Here is an 18,548-nt window from a genome sequence, read left to right on the forward strand (position 1 = left end):
ATATTTTCTTCTAAATAGAAGCATTCTGCATCGAACAAAATCATGATTGAACAAAATACTGTATTGTGTCAACGCGATGAATGATAGATGTTTCTATAATGGAAAGTTTTACTATTAAGTTCCCAGAAAATTTTCATTGTTCAAACAGTAATGAATTGCATCCTGTCATTAAATTTTAATATAAGTTTTGGACTTTTTGTCTGTATATGAATTTTGGTGAATTAAAAGTCGATGAATATCCAAAACAGCAGGTAATACAATGAGTTCATAATACAGTAGTGTAGAGTACATGTACAAAACGTATGCAAAGTTTATTTTATAAATTAAAGTAATAACATTAATAACGTATACATTGTACTAGTTAGTGTTTCATATTTGCGTACACCACAAATTCATACTGCTTCATGAAATAATAGTGTTACTTCGAAATAGATTATTTTTCAAATAATTCTGAAAATTAAATTCAAAATAATCTATTTTGAAAATTTGTCAAAGCGACCGAGTTTGACAACACTCAAACAAAAAACAATGTGTTGATCAACAGATGTATTTCATCAACAAATATATTGATGAAATAATTATCAGATATTTACATCGAATCATAATATTACGAGAAGATCGATATAGTGGAAGCTGAAATATTGAGCTCAACTCGACGCCTTCCTTCAAAATCTTCTGATTAATTCAAGAATTTCTGATATTCTGAGAAATTGGTTCAAAGACATATCAAACTACAAATTACTTTCCAAACGTGTCATAAGCGGTCGCAAGCAATTTTGTATTAATATCTACCGAAGAATTTGCTCGATAGCTGACGAACGAGGCTTGCACATCGTAACCAAACAACCTTATTAAGAGTAATTAATAGTTGTCAAACAAATGCGTCCGCGCAATTGCCAATTAGCAACCGGTACCGCCACTCGTAACGTTCAATGGGGTGGTTCCCCATCAAAAATCGGTTTGGCGGGAGCGCGGCAGCTTCGAAAACAGAGTCGCGGGCCGGATCCAGCGTTAATAATTTACAACGCTTATGCACCGGACAAAATTTACAACGCGTAACATCGGCGCGACTAGCTTTACCCCGATTAAAGCCCAAAGCGACTGCAGCTCCTAACGGCTGATTTACGATTCACCCTGTACAGCGGCGCGTGCATACGCTTTCACGCGTCTGTACGCACGCACGCACCCACGCGGTTCCACGTGCTCGGTCAAAGCGCGTCGTGAACGAGCAACCGGGCACGATGCACATCGAGACGTGCCGATGTAAGAACATTTATCTAATTATATACATCGGTTGAACCATAATAGCGCTTATAAGTGACACACCTTCGCTAATTACAGCAAATCCCGGATAACTGTGAGAAACACGGGACCGAAGTCTCGCAGACATAAAAGCACAGTTAATTTTCAGTTCTCAGACATGCGTAGACTGACAGCGTTCGGTTTTGTATCTTATCGAACGTAAAAAACGACAGCGAATGAAGGGTAAATAAGAATAACACAGGGTGAAACATATTTGTTTGCTATTTTTTGTTAATGGGACCTTTACTAATAGATTTATCAAACGCGATTTACCTTGGATAATAATTATATTTAACACGATCTTATACTTTATTAGAAATAGGTTAAAAATAAATTATATCGTGTTTGAACTTATTTTAATCCGAAAACTCTCACAAATACATTGGTAAAAGTTTCATTAAAAAAAAAACAAAGATAAAAAGTTTCATCTTTGCATTATGTACTATGAATATATTGTCCCGCCGACATACAAGCCCATATCAGGTTATACTATGCAATCTACTCGACGTTCAGTTTCGTTGATGTATGAAGGGGAGTCCCCTTTTAGTAGTAGAAATAACTACCGCTCACTTATTCAATCGAAAACGATTCGCAGTTATCCGAGCATTGCTGTATTGCGCTGATTATTCGCCTTTTCACTGTTCCACACGTTGACTGCCAGATCAAAACTTTTATTTTAAACAATTGTAAACTAAATAAATTAAAATTTGACTTCATAATTATTTACATTACTAAAATTTTGTTTGATGTTAATAAAAACACATGGGATTGTAAATAAAGTGACAAAATTAACATAGATATATTTGAACAGAGGACCGCACAAGAATATATATTTAAATACAGAGTGTTCGGCTACCCCTGGGAAAAATTTTAATGAGAGAATCTAGAGACTAAAATAAGACGAACATCAAGAATACCAATTTGTTGATTGAAGTTTCGTTAAAATGTTATTAATGTTTAAAATTCCATACCGACCGGAAAATTTTTTGGCGAAATTAAAAAATTTCAAATCATCCTGAAAAAATTACATTTGGTTGTGGAGGTTAGTTATAATCATTTTTTGTGGATAGACATAACCCCGAAATCTTACGCAATTTCAAGAAAAAAAATTCATTACCGAAAATATAATCTGAAGTCAGAAATGCTTCCCTGAAATTTCATGCGTATCTTTAAAACGTCATAACTTCTGAACGGATTGGAGGATTTTAATGTTTAAAAAAGCAAACGTCGCGTATTTTGGTATGGAATATGTAGAAATTCTAAGAATCTCCGAAAAGTTCTTCCTTAGCCACGGAAAGTGAGAAAAACCCCATAAAAATGGTTCAATTTTCAAACAGCCATAAGTCTTACAGTAATGAATATATTTCAATGAAACTTTTTTTTGAAGTAGAGCTCATGGGTACCTACAAAAAAGTATTAGACAACTTTTCCATAGGACGTCAAACAAAATTACTAAAAATCAAAAACGAGTTTTTAAGAAAAATCGATAGGGGGTAGGTGCCTAAATTTTTCGACGAAAAAAAAAAATTTCAAATCGTTCTGGAAAAATTATTTTCGATTACAGGGGTCAATTATAATCATTTTTCGTCAACAAACATACCATCAAAATCCTAATCATTTTCGAGAAAAAAATTCCTTAACCAAAATATAATTTCTGGCCAGAAATGTCTGCCCGAATTTTCATGCGAACCTTTAAAACGTCATAACTTTTGAACGGATTGGACGATTTTAATGTTTAAAAAAGCAAACTACGCGTATTTTAGTGGAGAATATGTACAAATTGCAAAAATATTCGAAAAGTTGTTCCTTGACCCTCTAAAATGAGAAAAACCACATAAAAATGGTCCAATTTTCAGACAGCCATAAGTCTTACAATTGTGAATATATTTCAATGAAACTTTTTTCTGAAGTAGAGCTCATGGGTACCTACAAGAAAGTATTAGACAACTTTTCTGTAGGGCGTCAAACAAAATTACTAAAAATGAAAAGGTAATTTTTAAGAAAAATCGACAGGGGGTAGGTGCCTAAATTTTTCAACGAAAAAAAAAAATTTCAAATCGTTCTGAAAAAATTATTTTCGGTTGCGGGGGTCAATTACAATAATTTTTGGTGAATAGACATACCCCCGAAATACTACCCACTTTCGGGAAAAAAATTCAGTAAGTGGACAAATTTTTCGTCGAAATTAAAAAATTTCAAATCATTGTAAAAAAATTATTTTCGATTGCGGGGGTCAATTATAATCATTTTTGGTGAATACACATACCCCCGAAATCCTACGCACTTTCGAGAAAAAAATTCTTTACCGAAACTATAATGTCTGACCAGAACTTATTCCACTGAAATTTCATGCGTATCTTTAAAACATCATAACTCCTGAACGGATTGGAGGATTTTAATGATTCAAAATTCAAACAATGCGTATTAGTGGAGCTCTAGAGCCCCAGAAAAATGGCTACCAAATGTCTCGGCGAAATTAAAAAGTTTCAAATCGTTTTGGAAAAATTACGTCACTTATCGCGTCACTTCTAAACGAGCAATGCAACGAACAAAAGTGCGAAGGATATGAATGTAGCAAGACAGGAAACGATACCAAGTGCACGATAAATTTAGCAGCGTCGGGGCAACAAAATCCGAACGTCCGTAACGCGAATGATCGAGCGAGGGTATCGGGGTAAAAATATACTTGCGGCAATAATCGGGGAAGCAGGGACAAAACAGAGAAAGGGGGAGCAAATAGGTAGTTCGATAGAAGTTCCGGTTGATCGAGCATTTTGCATCGCTGTCGTGACAGGTACCACGGACGCATCGATGGTGAGCCCGTTGCTGCTGGGCCTGGCAGCAACAGCGACCCTTTTGGCCCTGGCCGTAGCTGGAATCCTGGCGGCGCTCTACCGGAAGCACTCGAACGGCCGGCCCGGAAGTCCAAAGCACGCTCCCATCGTGTGCGAGCCACCTAATGCAGGTGCAACTACCCCGGTGCACCCTCAGACCAAGCAGGCGGTCGATGACATCGATCCGGACATCATACCCAACGAGTATGGTGAGTGTACGAGTTTCCGATTGTTCGAAACGTGCGCCAAATTACGGCCTACGTGCACACACGGTCTTGCCCGCTAGAACACTTTCGTCGTTTTATCGCGATGAAAAGTTGCTCGAATGCGGCATGCGATGCTTCGATCTCTTCTTTTCGTTGTTTATGATTTCATTGGTTGTATAATTTCATCGCGCGCAGTTTCCTTTGTCCACGTTACGATTCACGGGGAATGAAACGTCAGATCCGGGCATAAAGAAACTCATATTTCTGGCAGTTAAACGAAGGATTGCGTCGAAGAATGTTCCGAGCTTAGTTTACGTCCACTTCGTAGTAAAATTTAATAATTGGCAATCTATGGTACGAGGAAATAGAATGGGACAAAAATTTGAGCCTACGCGGTGAAACGAGAGAAAGTAAACTTTTTGATTGTGAGAGTAATTCAGAATGGAGATTTATTAGTCCACGATATGTCAAAGTTTAATAAATATGGGAAATCGTAAATTATAAAATATGTTATTTCCTCATTCTGATGTTCTTAATTATATTTTATGGTAGTTTCGAATTGTACACAGTCGTAAATTATATTCTTGGAAAATTTTTTCTCATTTTTACATCTAGTTTACAGAAGTCAGTATTTTTTAATTCATTCAATATTAATTTTCAAAAAAAACCTAAAAGTCAATATTTATCAATAGAGATTAATAGTAGCAAGACATGATAGAGAGATAGTAGCAAGTATTTTAATCCATAAAAATTTGTGATTCTAGTCGCATTTAAAACATTCTAAAACATATTTTAAATATATTTTTATTTGTTCAACAAATAAAATTAAAATTCTTACAAAATGTAAGATTATGTAGTTTGTTAAAATGTGAGAAAGTATAAATACAAAATTTCGTATTAATATAATCGCTAGGTTTTCCTAAAATGCTCTCACGTATCAAGGAATTTTTGGAGCCGAGGCGGGTCGCGACACAAAACACGATTTTACGCGGGAGTATTAAATAAATCTCGCGTGTTATAAGTTTTTGACCTATTGTTCGCGTGAAATGAATGCTCTTGTCTAAATTTAATCGACTAATCTGCTTAGTGGACGTGGAACTTTGCATGGCTTCGTCGAATCTGTTCGCAGAGAGAAGACCCCTAACGTACACGCCGATATACAAGACGCCCCCGCAGCGGAGAAAGAAAGATCGCGTAATGGACGACGCGATCTCGCCAGAGAAAAGGCCGATCGTGCAGCACGGTTTAGATCTACCTCCGGATCCCATCTTGAGCGACTGTCTGCCAACGCCGAACATCAATTATCCCCAGAATCACGTTTCCCAGCCGAACACTTACAATCATCCACCCACAATGGCGGACTTCAAGCAAATGGCGATGGACGCTTACAACCAACGTAATAAGCAAAACGTAAGTTGTGAAATTTCTTTCAACGTATTGACTGTACCAAGACACGCAGTGCAAAAGGAAAAATTCCATGCGAAAAAATACGTCATAAATGCAACATAGAGAGGCACAAATTTTTTTTTTAGTAACATTTTTAGTTTTTCATAGTGTTTTATAATATTCTTTTAGCGTCGAATTCCTTCCATAAACTTTAATGCTAGTTTCTATGCTATAAAATGAATTCGTAAAAGATACACATACGTGTAAATACTCGTGAAGAAGTTTAATTATACACAATGCGACAAAATTACAAGACATCTATGCTGTGGCAACTTTTTCTCGTGGTTTCTTATATTAAAGCATATTTTCTTTTTAATAAGTGCAACATTGTTTGTTTTTGATGCGTAATATTGTAAAGAATATAGTGGCGAGAGTTTAAATGAAATGGTAAAATTACCTTAAACAATTTAACAAATTCCTCAAGATTGGAATGTCAAGAACCAAGAATAGACTATGAGACAGTTGCAATTCGTCAGCGAAACAGGAAAATTGTAATGAGTAATTTAAATAATTTTGGTTCCAAGAATTTACTTTATGTTATTTGGAATATTATTCCATGAAATTATTAACTTAATACTGAAATACGAATGAAATGCCACGTGGAAAATAATTAAGCGACAGTGAGATAAGAGAAATTAACAATTTGGAAGAAATATTTCCATAGCAAAGATGCTGTCGTCAATTTAATAGAAGTCGCTGTGTTCTTCATAATTACGTAAAAAAATGAAGAAAAATATATGAAAAAGTACTTTGGTGGACAACCAAGAACATCAGCTTCTTAAGAGTGACAAGCTATTTTAAACGTAACTTCCAATTCAGTTCTCGCAGCACGGAAACCAGCGAAAGAAACTGGAGTTAATACGCATTTAGACAATGTTCAACGAATCGTGAAAAAAGCAGACTGTTTGAAATGACGTAAACTTTTGAAGAAATCACCGCTAACGGATAAACGCAAGAAGCTCGATTAGATTCTGAAGAACAAAGAATGCAGTGGAATAAACGGCGGAGAGAAATTATATTTTCAGACGAGAAACGCTTTAATTTAGATGGGCCTGATGAATTGCACTACTATTTTCGTGGCCTGAGAAAGAAAGAACTTGTATAGTAGAAAAATCAAACGAGCATAATGTTAAAAATAATATTAATCTTTGGCGAAACACGATAATGCAAGTGTACACGCTGCAAAATACGTTAAAAATATTGTAGTAGCAAACAATTTAAGAACTAAAAATCGTATTGTAAACAACTGGAAACAGTTGAACTAAAATATTAAAGCCATTGAAAAGATAGGTGGTAGTACACCTTATTAACATAGTTTTCGTTTATTTTATAAAAAAATGTCTTATAATTTTGTCTGATTGATTTTCCTAAATAATCTCAGTTTAACTTGATGTCTTAATATTTGTTACGAATAGATTATATGTATTTATTCTGAATTTATATTTTAACAAGTGGAGGAAGAAACGTAAATAATTCGTGAATGTCTTATAGTTTTGTCGCTAAGTGTAGAAGTTCCTTTATATCTGAGCTGGTAACTATAGATTGATGTTATCATCCTCGATTAAACATAGTAACTTCATAATTACTCCGCCGCATCCTCTCTCCATTTCCAGTAACTTCGAGTTTACTTAATTCAAGTTTAGTTACTTGCTTATAACTATAAGGATCATCCGTGGACGTAGGAAATTTTGAAACGGAAGAAAGGTACTTTTGATTTTCACCTGGTCTCTTTTTTCGCCGTCATCCGTATTTCTATCGCAGAAAACTGACAAAAACGTCTACAGATCAAGAAAACCGATATTCCGGATGTAGAGCCAATTAATGGGCCGCACGGGTGTATAAATCATTCCGATAATTAGCCTCGTAAACTCATTACGGTCTGTAAATTTAATCGGGTCGTTTTTTTGCGACATCCAATAGAGTATATTTAGTTGAAGCGGTTTGATTAATGAGACGCAATTAACGCTTCCATTTACCACGGAATGGGGAGAGCTTTTGGGAAGCAACGAGGGACTAGTAACGAATCACCAAACGAACGATCGATGAACCGTGATACAATATTCAACAGAAATATTGAATTCCATTCTTCGCGGAAGGAAGTAATAGGGTCGATCCTACCGTTGACGCGACTCGAAACCGTCGATTTCTCGTTATAACATCGGCAAGGTTGTTTTAAATATTCCAAGTTTTCAAAGACGACAGGAACAGGATACGAGCCAAGAAAAGGGATCGGCCGCTTTAATATGCGGCAGTCTTCTACTTTAACTTTTCCGGTTTAGCGAAGCCTTGGGTTATCTGCGCTTCCGCGAGTTTAATTACGTCGAAGTTTTCTCGATAATTCGAGAGGGCCAGTCTCGATGCGCGTAACTCCCGTCTCGAACTCGACTTCCGTTTCCCTTCGACGCTAGTCGCGTTCCATTAAGTGTCTGAATAATTTTAATACCGAATTGCTTCGCCCTTTCCTATCCTCTGCCCACCCTTTGCCCACCTTTCATTAACTGACCCCGATATTCGCTTTCGATGTTTTCGTTCCAGTGTTTTTGTTTTCCCAGCATTACGCAAACCCGTGGCATTCGATTATTTTTGCCGGTGGTGGTTGCACCTCGGCTGTTCCATTATTAATTTCACTCCGAATTTGCAATTTTCACAAGTATCGACGCATTTGCATTTCTATGTTCTTTTTTTTTTTAGCCGCGTATTTTCTACGATCGTAATATAAATTAAAATTTTCTGTTATTGCTTTACGCGTATATACAGGGTATTCCAGTTATCAAGATCACGTCGAATGTATCCGTTCTATTTTTATATTTTATTTAATGATGGTATACAGTATAAGAGAGGGGAAGTTGTTTTCATTGGAATTTCTAACGTATTTCTTGAATGAAATGTAATTTTTTGTCATATGTATATTTTTGGTGCTGTTATAATTTACGTAAAAGCGAAATTAGAAGGTTATTAAAACAATAATTTTCATTAAAATTTATTCCCTCTTTTGAATCCGCGACATTATCGATTGTATAGTTTTTTGAAATACTTCGTATATTACATCAATTATGTATTATTATTGTATGCATATAGAATCTCTAACGATGTATATATTAATTATTTAAAATAGTAATTACGATATTATTTACCTTTATCGTCATAACATCTGTGATTATACAAAATGTTTGCATAAATGTGGTACTAAAATCAATTCTTCGTATCAACATGAGTAAAAAAGTCCCACATTACATCAAATTTTGAGGCTTCACAGTTACATACAAAATATGTATAAGGACATAAATGGAGGTACAATCGCGTGTCCATGAATTGGCATAATTCACAACAATAGAAAACATAATAATTTCATATCACAAATTTTTCATTTAATTTATTTTATATAAGGATAGACCGTAGCTAAAAGAATTAATATTTTTAGTCGAGTATGTTTTTGAAGCTTTCTCCAAAAATTCTAACATTCGGTGAGAAAATGATTCATACAGTTAAGAATGATTAATACTAAATAATGGAAATCTATGACATTTATCATTTTAAAATTCTGTTTATTTCTAAGCCTGTTATATGCGATTTAACAATTAATAAATTGATGGACTTTTTTATATGAAAATTGTCGATAAACCAAATCTATACACAATTTCTTACTTATTCATTCTGTAAGAATCTTTATCAAAAAATAATTCTTTGACGTAAGATACTATAAATCTCCAGCACATTTGTATAATTCTACTAGACTTATAGTTTCAAAAATTGTTTATATTTATAAAGTTGCTTTGAGAATTGTAAACATTACAATTTGTATATAATTACTTGATCTAAATCTAGTTTAATGGCATGTACTAACAAAAGTTACTTTAATTTGTATTAAACTCATTACTCGCTTACTTTTCATTGTTAGTTAAATTTTAATAATGTTTCGTTCATATCTGTAATTTTCATTAATTGCATATGATTAATAGAAAGTATTAAGTAAATTGTATAGATATTGTGTTATCACAATCATTCATTATAAAATTCAAATATTTTCAATACGTACTTTCACTGGGTTTTTAAATTGAACTATACATCATTTTACATAAATCGATTCTTCTTATCATTGTTTATATAGAAGTGTTAAAGTATGATCATCAAAAACGAAACACTCTACGAAATATTTCATATTTTATGTTAGGATATTACTTTATCCCAGCAGGTGTTCAGGCGTACATGAATGGAAGTACATATTGCACTTGCACTGTTGCATCAAACAAATAAATTATGTCATCAGAAGGTGACCAAGCTTGCTCCAGTTTCTAAAATCACCTTCCACAGTTGGATGTTACACATAAATATTATTATTATAAATCTGAAAAATTCTACTTTTGTTTACAAAATAGTCAGTAACTATTTAATCGCTTTAAAATTTAGTAAGAATAGTTTTCTCATCGAGTGCTACATTTTTAGGAGTTAATTAGAATAACACAATGTGAATCTTAGTCATTTTTTATTTTTTGTTAATGGGACCTTTACTAATATATTTATGAGGGTTTTCTGATTAAAATAAAACCAAACACGATATAACTTGGATTTATTTAATCGTATTTAACACGATTTTACATTCTATTAGAAACAGGTTGAAAACAAATTATAACGTGTTTGGTCTTATTTTGATCAGGAAACTCTCACAAATACATTGGTAAAAGTTTTATTTAAAAAAAAGATAAAAAGATTTTATTTTATTATAAATTTCTTTTCTTATTTTAATGTCCTCAAGCTCAACCGAGTTTCACAGTTCTCATTTTTGTTATAACTTCTTAACAAAGCATTTATGGATTTTTTGTTATATAACATTTTAGTCTTAGTTTTACTCGTAGAACACTCTGCTGAAGTAACCCTATCTAATATTTTGAACTTGTATCAAAACTTGCATATTCTTTCACTTGTTGACAATACCTCGCCCCATTATGTACCAAATTACAATTTATCGTTCATCGAAATGGTAAAGTTTCGAGTGAAGACGAACCAGAGGTCGAATTGATTGCAGGTCTTATATAATCGATGAAGATTCCATATCCCACGTGGAAGGATAATTAAAAAAAAAGAGAAATAAACATAATTATACAATTTTAGGGATTTTTATAAATTATATCTTTCTGTGAATATTAACTCGCGAAAGAAATGTTGAACAAACAATGAGGCTCGTTCCAAGTACAAAGTAAAAGATGTTTAAAAGTAATTACTGATTTTCAAATTTATGAGTACATGAAATTCCAACAGTTAATAAATTACATGAAAGAAATCTTAAAAGTCTCTTCGACGATGAACAATCTCTTTAATAAATTTTGTGAATTTTAATGGTAAAGTTTCGAGTGAAGACGAAGCAGCGGTCGAATTGATTGCAGGTCTACTATAGTCTTCAAAGGTCGAGCAAAGGACTGTCGTCGATGCCGCAGAGGCCAGTTTCCTCGTCGGTCTCCGCGCAGGGCAAGTTCCATCAGCCGGAAGTGGTGACGCGCTCGAATCGAATACAAGAGAGTTGTATATAAGTTCGGGGGAGAGGAATTTCACCCGCGAAACTAGATCGGCTCCGTGAGCGTTCGTGGCAGTCGCTAGCTGAGAGTCGAAGGAACGTCGACAACGTTCGAAGCGGAATTCTCATGGACGAGATCGCACGTGGCATCTTCCTACGGTCGACGCGAGAATTCACAAGCGACTTCGCGAAACACTACGAACGTTTCACTGTACAAAACCGACGAACAATTTCAGGTCGACGTGACGGAAACGTAGACCTGTATCGAGACATCGAGCCGACTTTCGTCGCGAGAAGGACGAAATTGAACACGTACGTAGGTGTCGCGCGTCAGTCGCAAAGTTAATGAAACGTCGACGATTAGAGGCTCCGATGGGTTTAACGGAGAGTGTATCAGGTCGCGATAGGATTCTGTTCGATTGTTCGTTCTTTTTCTACCTGGAGATTTTTATAATAGAGTTTGCCCACGTTCGCGCGTGAACGAGAAACGAGAAAGGTTCGATAAAATAGTGCAAATAGCTAGCAATTTGACGAAGCAACGTCGCCGAATTAACGAACACATGGAGTCGGATATCGAGTCTTCGTTTCCGTTCACAGACACCCGGCACGGTACCGTGTGTTTTACTGTTTATATGAGATTAGTTTTTGTACAAAGATCTATTGTAAATAGGCGAGACAGCCTGGCCCTAGTGGATAGTAAACCAATGTCCGAATTTTATTCGCTAAAAGTCACGTTAAGGAAGAGGGAGGATTGTTCGGTCACGTAAGATAAATACTCGATGGCATACGAAATAAAGAGAATACGTTTCATCTGTTTTACAGAAACGTGTCTTACCTATTTGTCGTCCAGCCCCCGAACCTTGCCCCGATCCTCTCTATTAAGAGACGAGAAAAACGTACGAAACGAGGAGCCGAAATTTCGGTCGCACGTGACCCGAATCCCGCCCCGCGATCGCATTGACCATCGAGTTTCGCGTTCTCCATTTCAAACGTGAAGCAAATCTTAATGCACCGCGTGCATCCGCGACGGTGAAAGTCGCATGAAAATTTTATTCGAGAGCCAAACATGTGCCGCGACAGAGCCCCATTTCACCGACGATATCCAAGGGTTTCAATTTCAGACACCGCGACGGTATATCTAGCATAAGCGATACGACTAACATTTCGTTTGACTTTAATCTGCCAGGTTAGTGAATACATTCTTTCCAATTTTCGATATCGGTTTTGATAAAGGCTTTTCATCAAAATAACAAATGATCCTTCGTGTAAAAATAAACCGAAAGCGAAGAATAACATTTGCACGAACGAGTTTCCTTTTCTAAGAAAATTTATTTTGAGAATTTAACACAATTAATATAATCTGTGTATCCATTAATAATTATTTATATTTACTTTGGTATTTATAAATATTGATATCGATACGGTAGTATCCCTTTCAATCTGCTATAATTAGATATTTAGAAGACAGTAAAATCAATAAGATGTATAATTATATCACCATCTTTGTTTACGAACGCCAACACAGGTAAAAGTAACTCAGAGATTGAAAATTCGATTATAGTATGATACCTTTCTTGGTTACTACTATTATTGCAGAAATTTTTGCACTAATCGAGATTCTACTACATTGGACGAACGTGTTAAACAATCGTACGCAATCCAACAAATTTTGAAAATCGATGTTTCAGGAAACAAGACATTTTTGAAAAAAATTTTACTACACGTTTTCGATTTATTTTTACACGAAAAAACGTTCTTTTGTACATTGTAGTATGAATTCTGCCTCATCCTGTCATTTTTTTCAGTGTGATGTAACATCCTACATAAAAGTCTTTTTAATGAAAGGTATTTCGTAAAAAATGATGCAAATTTTTAAATAAAGGTATTATTTCAATTAGCTAGCCTGTTGTATTGGATAATATTCCACATCCAATTAATTGTTTCTTTTCAAAAATTTTCTTGCAGTATGGAATTTATCGTCAAATGAACGTTGTTTATTATATTCAGAAATTCGACTTTTCTAATTTACAATGCAAAATATACGCTTTAAAATTAAATTTCTCACATTAATAGACGCAACACATTTTCTATAGCGAAGGAAGTTAAATCACGTTTGTAATAATGGGAAGAATTTATTCAACAACCAAATAACATTCTTATAATTATTTTAACATCTATATAAGATTATGTTTTTGTTTGAGATCATTTTAACCTTAATGAAGATTTATTTTGTCAATTATTCGGAGTACTTTTCTATTAATTGCAAACAGCAATTATTCCCTTTCCCTTATTTCCATTCTAACATTGCGATAATAGTTGCATGTTTGTGTGTCAGTCTGACATATTTTGTATGTATTTATACTATAATGAACTTAAAATATAAATTTAATTTTTTATTTGTGTTATTTATTTAGCGTCGTACTTCGAACAAATTTTATTTTTGGTGTCACAATTTGAGCAGTTGATGTATTTCAGCGAATACACTAAATTCTTATGCGAGGTAACAATTTTTAAATTAATGTCCAAATTCTAATATTTATTTTTCATTTTACAAATAAACAAAAATCAAATTTTGTTCCCACGAAATTAATGTCTAAAGGTATTGTTTATCTAGTGGTTTCACCCCCTCAGCATGAATTTCCACCACCAAAAAAAAGAGAGTACGTGTCTATATCTGGTAAGTATATTGTCTCATCCCTCGTTGGACAAAAAAATACGTTTACGTGAAGTATTTGACAGCTACAAAATTGTAATAGATGTATCATCGCTTCTATCAAAATCGTAAAATTCAATTTATACCTTAGATATGCAGGTAAGTGCGATTTCATGTGAAAATTTTTACGTTTTAGTAATCTCCAATTATACAGGGTGTTCGGCCAACCCTGAGAAAAATTTTAATGGGAGATTCTAGAAACCAAAATAGGACAAAAATCAAGAATACCAATTTGTTGATGGAGGCTTCGTTAAGAAGTTATTAACGTTTAAAGTTCCGTCAGTGCTGAATTTTTTTCTCGAAAATACCCAGGATTTCAGGGGTAGGTCTATTCACCAAAAATGATTGCAATTGACCCCCACAACCGAAAATAATTTTTCCAAAACGATTTGAAATTTTTTAATTTTGTCGAAAAATTTCACACCTCGAATTTTTTTCTCGAAAGTAGGTAGGATTTTGACGGTATGTCTATTCACCAAAAATTATTGTAATTGACCCCCGCAACCGAAAATAATTTTTTCAGAACGATTTGAAATTTTTTTTTTTCGTCGAAAAATTTAGGCACCTACCCCCTGTCGATTTTTCTTAAAAATTCGTTTTTGATTTTTAGTAATTTTGTATGACACCCTAAAGAAAAGTCGTCTAATACTTTTTTGTAGGTACCCATGAGCTCTACTTCAGAAAAAAGTTTCATTGAAATATATTCACAATTGTAGGAGTTATGGCTGTTTGAAAATTGGACCATTTTTATGGGGTTTTTCTCATTTTGCGGGGTCAAGGACCAACTTTTCAAATATTTTTGCGATTTGTACATATTCTCTACCAAAATACGCGTAGTTTGCTTTTTTAAACATTAAAATCGTCCAATCCGTTCAAAAGTTATGACGTTTTAAAGATTCGCATGAAAATTCGGGCAGACATTTCTGGCCAGAAATTATATTTTCGGTAAGGAATTTTTTTCTCGAAACTGAGTAGGATTTCGGGGGTATGTCTGTTAACCAAAAATGCTTGCAATTGACCCCTGCAACTAAAAATATTTTTTCCAGAACAATTTGAAATTTTTTTTTTTGTCGAAAAATTTGAGCATACATATCCAAATTTTTATCTCAAAAGTGCGTAGGATTTCAGGGGTATATCTATTTACCAAAAATGCTTATAATTGAGCCCCGCAATCAAACATATTTTTTTTAGAACGATATGAAATTTTTTAATTTAATTTTTTAATAACTTTTTAACGAAGCCTCAATCAAGAAATTGATATACTTGATTTTCGTGTTATTTTAGCCTCTAGAATCTCCCACTAAAATTTTTCCCAGGGTTGGCCGAACACCCTGTATAATAATTCGTGCAAAAACAATTTCGAAACGACGAGTGATCGCAGTTATCGTTCATTTTTATGCTATGATACTTAATAATGAGATAGCAATTACAATAAATGTTTAAGTTGAATTGATAATTGCTTTCCAAGTGCTGAAAATGAATATCAATGAAGTCTAATTACCATATCATCGTCGTTATACATTCAAGTTTTATTTATCATTAATCATAGAATATGCTGATTGTTTGATTAACAATGAAAATTAATATTTACACTTTACGCAAACTCAAAAGGTATTTAAACAAAAACATAATCAATTGATATTCATTTTCATCGTCGGTCCACTTTCGCCCCTGACTACATTTCAACTGCAGGAAATATAACGGGTAATCTAAAAAAACGTCCGAAAAACCGAAGCGCCGCGTCTCGACCGATAGTAATGCTTTCCGTCTGTCATATTCTATAACTTCCGGGGTAAAGTACAAAGTAGTTGCGATCGATATCTCGTTATAAGGTACTATTTGGCACAAAATTCAGTTCCAGAATCGTGGAACGAGAGACGTGGCGAGGGGGACGACCGACTTTGCAGTCGCTTTTTCGATAAAGTAACTCGTCTTCTTGCGCGTTGCTCCGTTTCATGTTGGTCCGCTTCTTCGGCGCGTTTCAAGAAAAACAGATCGTTGCGACTCCATTAGTTTTGAAGGTGGTCGCAAAACCGACTTGACAGGGGAAAGGGGAACGTGCTCTATTGGGCGAGGTGCAGTAATTCGAGCATTTCCAGGGAATCTCGCGGTACTACGGTGTTTGCATACATTGTGCACCTTCGGTCCTGCTAACAGGGACTAACCCAGGACGCCGGCATACCCTATTATTCTATGTGCCAGCCATGTCTCTGGGGCTGTTAAGACGACCTACTCTACATCTAGCGTCAGCGTACCTTTCCCCGCGCCTCCGACTGTCACCCATTCTGCTTGCGAATACACTACGTAATTGCGATACATTCAACCATTGTAATCCGATGATTTTATAATGAATGGAGACACCAACCCCTACACAATTGGTCCATACGATTTTTTATTATCTTAATTTACTAATAACCGTTCGACATCTTTCACATTTGACACGCCAATCGATTATAATTGACGGCTATTTCATTAGTAAACTTCGTTCAAAGAATATTCGTAAATTAAAAATAAATAGCAGGCAGAGATTGCATTTCGTATTGTGTTTCTGCGAAATAAGTTCAAGTAGTAATCTCACGAAACGATTCTGTCGCTATATGCTTGACCCAGTTTAGTCATTGGCGACGTCCGCTTGTCCAGGTGTACTCAAAATTTACCGAACCCAGTTGATCGTGCCCACTTTGACCAAATTGGTTTGTGGAAAGGTCGCCGCGTGGGTGTCGGTGAGTAATTAAAATGGCGTCATTCCTTCCACCGGATTGGGAAAACTTAATTGGATTCCAGGACTACGGTTCGAAAATTTTGCAAAATACAATTGTACAATAATTTTCTGGTAAGCGAATTAGAAAAATTCGACACAAACCTAGTAAAAGTCGTGGAAAAAGTATTTTTGTGTTTCATATACGTATAGAATTTATTTAATCGATGAAGATTCTATATCCCACGTGAAAGGATAATTAAAAAAAAAGAGAAATAAACATAATTATACAATTTTAGGGATTTTTATAAATTATATCTTTCTGTGAATATTATCTCGCGAAAGAAATGTTGAACAATGAAGCTTATTCCAAGTACAGAATAAAAGATGTTTAAAAGTAATTACTGATTTTCAAATTTATGAGTACATGAAATTCCAACAGTTAATAAATTACGTGAGGGAAATCTTAAAGGTCTCTTCAACGATGAACAATCTCTTTAATAAATTTTGTGAATTTTACTTTTGCGTTTTAAAATGCAATAAAACACTCCCTGGTCGCGAACGTAGTTATTTTAATATTTGGGCGAATTTCCACGGGGACCGATCGCGCGAACAATTTCGCGTTGCTCAGGAACAGTCGAACGGTACTGTATCATTTCATAGACATCACCGTATTATTTGAAACGTAAAAAGTATCTCCAGAGACGTCCTCGATACTTTGCCTGGAACTGCTGGTATGTAAATGCATAAAACGTTGTAAAGTATTCGATATCCATGGGCGGTACTGTTCTCGAATAATTAACGAGCTCGTGGTATGGTCATGGAATCGTAGGTTAAATTACAGCACTTATATACCTAAACCGCCCATTAAATCTACCCAGAAACGTGTATTATTTTCAGCACAGCCAGTCGAGATCGATATGAACTATATGATAGTGCATAAGTATCGGGTTCAGCCTGATTTGTATCCTTTGTTTAAACGCTTTCTATATTTCTAATCGCACGTTCAAGCTTTTATTGGCATTACCACTAACTTCAAAGTGTCTGCTGGAATGGTAAACTCTTCGATAGAAGTTCATAATAATAGAAATAAAATATCAAAAGTGGTAATAAAAGTATTTTGGTACTCGATATTATTAAAATGTGAATTCGAATAAATTATTTATTGTACAAACAGGGTCTCGACGCTGCAAGAAAGTTAATCAACTTATTTTATGATGCTGAACATTTAAAGGTTTAAAAGTGTAAATAAATTATTTTAAATGATTCCAAGTATATTCTAATATTTTAATCTTGTATTATAAGAAGAATATAAATAACAATAAATAGGTGGTTTTATTTTAGTAATTTACTCTTTCTAAGAATAGGAAAGGTCATACAAATATAGGTTCGTCAACTTTTCCTTTTCAAGATATAAATACTTTTCTCGAGCTCGTCAATATTTATTTTTTATAGAAATAAATAATATAAATAAACGTTTCATAGTTAAGATGGTGTTATTAAAATGTCTTATTTTAATATCGAGTGGAGTATTCACTTTCAGAAGGATGAGGAGCTTTTCTTAACGAAGACCAACTGCATGACCCTTTGCATTTTTGTTTCAAATCAATAAATCTACTTGTGAATTACTAGTTTATTCCTATCAAAATACTAGATAATTTTGTAATAAATTGATCTATTTATTTGCACGTCTTATTTGTTCTAAACGATTAATCTGTATAAGCAAGGACAAATTGAAAGAAATCATGACTCTTACAGTAGAGGATCTAGAAAAGCTCGAAGACGGGTATGGTGACTAACAAAAAATCACCTAACAATTAGAAATAGAAATACTAAATCT

General features: G+C 34.4%; 1 protein-coding gene across 1 annotated transcript in view; it reads left to right on the forward strand.

Annotated features, from left to right (window-relative positions):
* The window catches only part of LOC143350298 (neural cell adhesion molecule 1), a 320,246-nt gene extending 306,588 nt beyond the window's left edge, over positions 1–13,658 (forward strand). Inside the window, exons 10-12 of the mRNA XM_076782311.1 lie at positions 4,097–4,345; positions 5,472–5,752; positions 11,170–13,658. Coding sequence (XP_076638426.1) covers positions 4,097–4,345; positions 5,472–5,752; positions 11,170–11,313 — 674 coding nt within the window. The 3' untranslated portion in view covers positions 11,314–13,658. The remainder of the gene's footprint in view (positions 1–4,096; positions 4,346–5,471; positions 5,753–11,169) is intronic.
* The last annotated feature ends 4,890 nt before the right edge of the window (positions 13,659–18,548 follow it).

The sequence above is a fragment of the Colletes latitarsis genome, chromosome 14 (assembly GCF_051014445.1).
Source record: "Colletes latitarsis isolate SP2378_abdomen chromosome 14, iyColLati1, whole genome shotgun sequence".
Classification (NCBI taxonomy): Eukaryota; Metazoa; Arthropoda; class Insecta; order Hymenoptera; family Colletidae; genus Colletes; species Colletes latitarsis.